The sequence below is a fragment of the Geosmithia morbida genome (assembly GCF_012550715.1).
Source record: "Geosmithia morbida isolate 1262 chromosome Unknown scaffold_1, whole genome shotgun sequence".
NCBI lineage: Eukaryota > Fungi > Ascomycota > Sordariomycetes > Hypocreales > Bionectriaceae > Geosmithia > Geosmithia morbida.
Window position 1 is genome coordinate 2,380,685 of NW_023336188.1, and position 7,313 is coordinate 2,387,997.

Sequence of the window (7,313 nt, forward strand, 5' to 3'; positions counted from 1 at the left end):
GGGTTCTACAGTTTTTCCGCGACCCTGTCCAGCTGAATGACTATGCACTAAACCGGATATGGGAAGACCAGGCTTCTCCCCTCCAAGGAGGTGACGTAGTGTTTCTTTTGTTGGAGATGGCAGTATGAGTGCGACGACAAGGGTTCAAACAAGATTCTACGAGTATGCAATGTTGATAATATATATATATATATATATGCGTGTATAAATAGATATAGGTCATGTATAATGCATTTGTATAGTGATGGTGTGATCAAATTGGGTATACTGTCATTTTGAACAAAATGAAAAACAAGGCAAACAAAAAAAAACATGAAGATAATAACATAAGAAAACAGGAGAATAAGGAAAGTAATGGAAATGGAAAGACATTAAAGGAAAGGACATGCTAGCTAGTAGGAAGCTCGTGGTGATTTCATAAACTTATACTCACCCCCGGCAGAGCTTCAACTCGTTATATCATCAATGTTGTGCCACAGCTCGGAAGTATCCAACATGGCCGGCGTCGTCGTCATCAGACTCGTTGGTATCAAATACATAATGCAGTTTGACAAAGGAAAAGGTCGAACGTGAAAGAAGGTCGACAGTTGGTGCAAAATAACACAGGACGACACAATCGTGGTGAGGTACAGCCTAGTCGCCGATTGTGACATAGTCGTCAAGAATTTATAAAGACTTGGTATGCCATAATCATGACCCATAATAGGAACGTTGTCCCTATCAGGGCCATGGCGAATACTAACTGCCATGATTGGCCTGCAAGCAGTTAGTTCCAACGCTCTCGGATCAAGACAGAGACAAGTGAGATGGAAAGAGAGCGAAAGGGCGAAAGAGAGAGAAAAGGGGAAAGTGAGAAAAGGCCAAGGAACCCACAAATATTCTTCTGTTGTAAATAGGCCAGAACCTCTATAGTCTGGCCCTGTGGATTCCTGCTGAAAACAGCAAGATTGCACGTGCTCGTAATGGACCCCGACGGCCCAAACAGGTCTATGCCGATGACGATTAAGCCCGTCAACCATAAGACGAATAGCACGAGGGCTCCTATCATGACAATGGGCGGTAACAATCGTCTGTGGGCTATAAGCCAGTACAGCCACAGAAGGAACAGAATCGTCAGGGAAGCAACTGTCAGCCAGAAGGAAAAGTACCTGCGACAATGTCTGTTAGTTGAACGCGTATGATTTCCATCTTGGGCAAAGATGGAAACATACCAAGGAATGGCGAGGAGCATCCGCTTCTGAGTCTGTAGAAAGATGGCAAAGACACCAAGAATCGTGCTCGAGGCGAGGAGCATGACAAAGATCCAGAGGTTGAGCTGGATGGGGGGCCAATTGTACGTGCGTACACGGCTAACGGCCCTGCCCCTGGTCGGGACTATGGAGCTGCTGAGATAACTTGAAGCCGCCATGATGGGCTGTGCTTATGTGTTCTTAGCACTCTGTTGTGTGTGTATGTTGTATGTGTCGATGGGGTGAGATCGGGTCCGCAGCCGGCTGGGTTTGTTGGTATGCCGGCCCCGCTCCTTCAATCCTGCAAGGTCGGCTTTCGTTTTCGTTTTCCCTTCCGTCGCTCTCCTAGCCACCGGGGCAGCTTTCAAAAGGCTCGTAGGCGCCTTTTGTCGGTTAGGAAAGAGAGGAGAGGGACTGGTATCGGCAGCAGAGGGATCGGCCTTTTTATCTTGTCAGATCGGACAAGCGGTCAAAGCTGCTTTCCTGTCAGGTACCCGTGGGAGAGGCGCCCAATAGGTGGACAACGGATTGCCACGTCAAGGGACAGTAGCTTTGCTGGGGGCCCGATGTACGGAGTAGGGTTTGCAGTCAATCACTGAGTTTGTCTTGCTGCAATGTCCACGTCGGAGAGGGTCAAAATGTTACACGTCGTCTCGTCCTTTCCTTGCGTGTATCCCTGCTGGCTAATAGGATCGAGAAGTCGTTGGGCGGCGTTGGGCGGTGGAGATGGCGAGCGGCGCAAACACTTGTCGGCGAAGAGAAGGGCCCACGAGACGAGGGCTGACCTGATTAATTCGCTTTGCTTTTTCCTCGGCCTATCAGAAAGGTATACAGCATACGACAAATCACGCAGGGACAAGAGAGACAGGAGAGATGAATTGTCACGGAGGGGGGATAAGCAATATGAGAGTACTTGATGCAATGAGAGAGCGATATCATGCCCCAGCCACCAGAAAAAACACACACACATACAGAGGAAGTGATATGGCAGAAGTGGTGCATTGACCTCACCGCCCGCATTAGTGGCGTGGCGCCGTTCAATGGGGGAGGTTGGGTCGGGGCGGTGCCTTCCTTGCTTTACTACTTGGTAGCCGCCGTACGGAGTACTATCATAGTATAATACGTCATGTAAGCCTGCGGACTGGCAGCCTCGGGCCTTTTCCATGGCAGCTTTATTAGCAGGCTTAATAAAAGGTCATCGATAATAGTGATAAGTACCGAGTATTGGACGTATATTGAAAGCTCACGATTGTGTAATCGTGCGTAATCAGGTGTAGTGTCCAGTGGCATACATGTACTCATACAGGCTCGTACTCGTACATATGTACGTACAATGGAAGGCACAGCGTTAGGATCCACCTTTCCGTACAGTAGGCACTGGAGAGCTCCTGCCCCCCACTTTGTTCCCCTCTTCTCCAACTCTGGCTTTACTCACATGGTTTGTTGGGCATTGCATCGTCTTTTATCATATTCTACAAGCACACTCGTGTTTGTTGCTGTCATTTCTTGGTTCCCGGTTCATTTACCCGTTTTCATTGATTTTATTACCGCCTTTCTGCTCGGGAGGGTGGGGTGTCTTGGTAGCGTACGCTTGCAATGTCCTGACTGGTATCTGTACAGTTAAGCGATCGCAGCCGTGGCAAACCCCACCATTGCAAGGCTGAAAACATCATGACGGATAAGGAGTATTAATGCTAGCACTCGATGTGATCAACGCCATGATACCAGATCACCACCCATGCCATACAAAATGAAAGCAGCTGTCTTGTAAAAAGTTACTCGTTTTGATTTTTTTTATTGCGTTTTCATTTGTACATTGTCATTACTCGTACTATCATTTACAGAAGCGTCTCACCCAGTGCACAACGCACAAGCGAGCAGCCCGCGCGGACAGTCTCTTGAACAGCCATCTCCTGATTGGCGGCCAGCCTGGGGTTGACCTCGACCAGGTCCATGGCTATAAGGTTACCGGTCTGGTGGACGCTTTCACAGATATAATCGCCTTCGCGCAGGGTCAGACCGCCACGGACGGGGGTTCCGGTGCTAGGAGCCCACTGGGGGTCGAGGGCGTCAATGTCAAAGGACAGGTGGATGGGGGTGTCGTCACCGATGTGGGCGAGGGCCATTTCAACGACGCGACCGATGCCATAGCTGTTCTCGTGTCAGCTTCCTTTTCTTCCCTTCCTTTTCCTTGTCTTCCACTTCTTTCCATCTCCTCTCCTATTGTGGTCTGTTTACTTGTTTTGTCCTGTCCTATCCTGCCAGGGGAGTGTGTGTACGTACCGGTCAACGTCGAACATGGAAAAAGCCTTGATGCCATGTTCGCGAAGAATCTTCTTCTCGGCAACGTCGACGTCGCGGAGACCGATGTAGACGAGCTTGCGGTGGTTGAGGAGCATGTTGTCCTTGATCCAGCCAAAGCATTCTTCGTTGTCGTCCTTGGCGAGACCGGTGGCGAAGGCGACGGGCATGCCGTGGACGTTTCCGGACTCACTAGCCTCGGGGGTGTTGATGTCGGCGTGGGCGTCGACCCATATGACGGCCGTCTCGAGACCTAGGCGCTCGCGGGTGGCCTGGGCGACACCAGTGACGGTGCCGATGCCGATGCTGTGATCACCGCCGAGGGTGAGCGTCATGCGGCCCTGGCGCGAGTGCTCATACGTTTGCTGGGAGATGCGGCGGGTGACGGCCGACACGGAGCGAGGGTTCTTCATGTTACGGTAGCGGGGGTCATCCTCGGGCGACTGGACTATCAGGTCCGAGTACGTATGCACCTGGTCATCGCCGTGAAGCTTGTAGCCCAGCTCGGAGCTGAGCTGGGTGAGAAGGCCGGCCTTGATTAGGAACTCGGGACCCTCGTCGACGCCAATTTTGCCCTATTGTTTTTGGAGGAGGGGGGGTCAGGTTAGAGCTAGCAAGATAGGTAATGAGGCTCTGAAGAATGCAAAGGAGTGAAAGAGGGACGAAGAGCTGTGTTTGTGGCCGTATATATACATACCTGACCTCCGGAGAAACCAACGGCCAGAACGCCCAAGTCCTCCTGGTTGGCGAGGAAGCGGTTGTGGATGGGGCTGGTAGTCATGACGGGCAGGGATTCTCTGGGTTTGTTTGCACGTGCAGGATGCGGCGCTAGCAGATCGGCAATAACGACAGAATAGCCAAGACGGGGGGGGGGGATGCGCAGGGTAGAATACAAGTAAAAAAAGGGGGGAAAAAGAGGTTTAGATATATAGGGAAGAAAGAGAAGAGGAAAAGAAGAAGGAGAGAAACTTTAGGATGGGAGGGGGGCGGGTGTTTTTATTTCTATCAGTATATCTGAATTGTTCTCTTTCCCCCCCCTCCCTCTTTTTACTAGGTAGAAAGAGAGAAAAGTAGTAACGGATCCGGACCAGGGGACCAAGACGCACGCGGTAGGGGAAATGGTAACAAAGTGGCATGGGAAAGGGTGGTAAGTGGTAGAATGGTTTCGCCCAAAGGGCTCGATCGTATTTCCATTACGGCGCAACTTCACTTAGGGGTATAGCGTATTCACAGAAGCATGAGCACGAAGCGAACGGGATGTACGGGTTGTACGAGTAGTAGTGTGTCCATCGCATATCGCATGGGCAGCGGCATCCGACTTACCGAGTAACATACTACAATAGGCGCGAGGGGCTCCTTTCCGTTGCGGCGCACCTTCACTTAGGGGTATAGCGTGTAGCGCATGGGCATTGGGGACTGCGTCAAATGCATCGGGTCACCTTCACTTAGGGGGATAGCCTGGAGAGAAGAGGGGGGAATTCAGAAAGAGGGGTTTTAGGGCTTATGGAGTAAATTGGACTGAGCCGAAGCTGGCCTTCGAGGGTTTTCTCCTTCAAGTTGATGATCGAATTAATACTACTAGTATTGTTATTATGATATAGCGAGAGATTGTCACGTCTCGGGGTGATGATGATAGAGCGTCAACTGACCATTGTGGTAGGACACCAGTCTAAGACCACCACCACACCTCAACCGCATCACAACCACCATCATCATAATCCTGATGGATAAGTACGGGACTCACGGGAGCGGCACTTGGATGCCAAGAATTCGAGCCGTACAAAACACTCAAAATAATTACCGGTATAGAGTAATATTACTATAGAGTCTACAGTTGCAGAGCAATACGGTCTAGTAACAATAGAACGCAGTAGCCAAGAAAACTAGACAATGCTACCACTGCACCAATCCTTGATCCATGATGCACGATGCACGCCTCTACGCCTCCAGTCTTCATAGTGATTGGCTTGGTAGTTTGTTCTAGAAAATCCAAACGTAATGATTCGTGTGGCTTACGTACTGACTCTCTCTCACACACTCTCTCTCTGTCTGCGCTCTTAGCGGCTTTCACTCTTAACAGCTGCAGGAGCTTGTATATGATTCCGTCGTTATAGTATTACGTATTATTCCCCGTACTTTGTACGGAGGCCGTCAGTAAATTCCGTACAGAGTTACAGTAATTGTACTACTGTATGTATAAGCACTGGTAGTACAACCAAGTTATAAACGGATAAACTATGTGCCGACAGTCCCTACGTCATAAGCTCGGGTTCTACAAGTTTGCCAGGGATTATTCTGCCGGAGGGGATTGATGCAGTACTAGTGCTACACTGCGTACGGAGTAATACACCAACTGCTGCAACAGGATGGTCGCTAGGACTCCCCCCCCTCCCTCCTCTTTTCCTGACCCGTAGTCTGCATTCTGCACATGCATGTGTTCCTACCTGATGCACTACCTGTTCGGATACGTGGTCAGTCGTCATGGCTGTGGCTGATGTTGGCCGTGGCGCGTCATATCACTTACTCCGTACAGACCTTGCAATAATACACGCGTCCATAGGTGCTAATATTTATAGGTGTCCTCGTAGGCGTTGTGAGCGATGCAGGTGCTATTGGTGTCACAGGTGTCTTACAGGTTGTGTCTATAGAGGGCTAGCCACTTGAGGTGTCCTGTATTCTTTCCCTTAAATTGCCTACTTATTTGCCTGTATTAGCTGGGAGCGCCCGAAAGAAGCTAATTGCGATCAACCCACATTCCTCTTTGCTACAACCACAATAGGTTGCATGAATCGAGTCATGTTTGTACAAGCAGTCGAAGACAGTTTTTACTGCAAGTTTTGTTCCATGTTTCCTCGAGTCCCTAACAGTCTTTTTTTTCTTTCTATCATATCTGACAAAGTTGTGTGATATCATTTGGTTTTGTCTTGGAAGTTGGCAGTAAAGGTCCAATCAGCACGTCATTCCTAAAGTGGATATTCCACTAGCAATGTAGTAGCATTACGGAGTAATATATAAAGAGAAAGCAGTTGGTATTACTTAGTATCGCTACCACATGCTCTAGGAAAGTCCCTTGCTTCCGGCAGCTAGTATTACTGTAATACTGTACATGTACTTACTAGTATCATCACTACTATACAATACCTTTATTACTACGACGTGACGCAGTATTACCATTGCACAACTCCACAAGTCCATTTACTCCATACTCCATATACTCCATACTCTATATTACTCGTCCATTAGCCTGTAGTTACTCTGGTCGTTCAATCTTATTTTCTCCTGTTACCTGCTTCTGTAACGCAGTACAGTACAGTACATATACTCTTGCGCTGCACTCTTACGCTATAATTATACTGCATGCTGTTGTCTTTCCATACTCTCTCTCCGTACTCTATACTAAAATCCCTCTGTCGATCCTTTACAATCCTCCATGCCCATTTCCCTCCGAGAGACAAGGAGACAGATTGACGGGCTGCCTCTTCTTTTCCCTTTCTTGTATCACTATCCTATACAAAGAATCAGCAGTTGTCGCGCTATAGTGGGGCTGGATAATAGGAGGTTAACAGGTGCGCGTGTATTGTGCATCTGCGGTGTACTTTACGAAGACATACCTATGCTACATACAGAATAGGAATAACTATGGCGGGCAGTCCTAGATGGGAGAATATATGATGATGAATGGATGATTCGAGGCTCAAGCAATACTTCTCAAATGTCAATAGCGAAGGGACAAATATATACCCTATCCGATTAGTGATGGGAGGCCACTGCATACGGTTCGGG

At 48.9% G+C, this 7,313-nt stretch overlaps 2 protein-coding genes across 2 annotated transcripts; both read right to left on the reverse strand.

Moving 5' to 3' along the window:
* Positions 1-906: 906 nt before the first annotated feature.
* On the reverse strand, positions 907-1,408 carry GMORB2_1483 (uncharacterized protein; the record flags this gene model as incomplete). Its single annotated transcript, XM_035463465.1, has 2 exons — positions 907-919; positions 1,212-1,408. 2 exons carry the CDS (start codon positions 1,406-1,408, stop codon positions 907-909), a joined length of 210 nt encoding a protein of 69 aa, XP_035324889.1.
* Positions 1,409-3,067: 1,659 nt separating this feature from the next.
* On the reverse strand, positions 3,068-4,311 carry GMORB2_1484 (arginase; the record flags this gene model as incomplete). The annotated part of the gene is made up of 3 exons (XM_035463466.1): positions 3,068-3,380; positions 3,513-4,105; positions 4,228-4,311. The coding sequence occupies 3 exons, from the start codon at positions 4,309-4,311 to the stop codon at positions 3,068-3,070; spliced, it is 990 nt and encodes a 329-aa protein (XP_035324890.1).
* Positions 4,312-7,313: the final 3,002 nt, after the last annotated feature.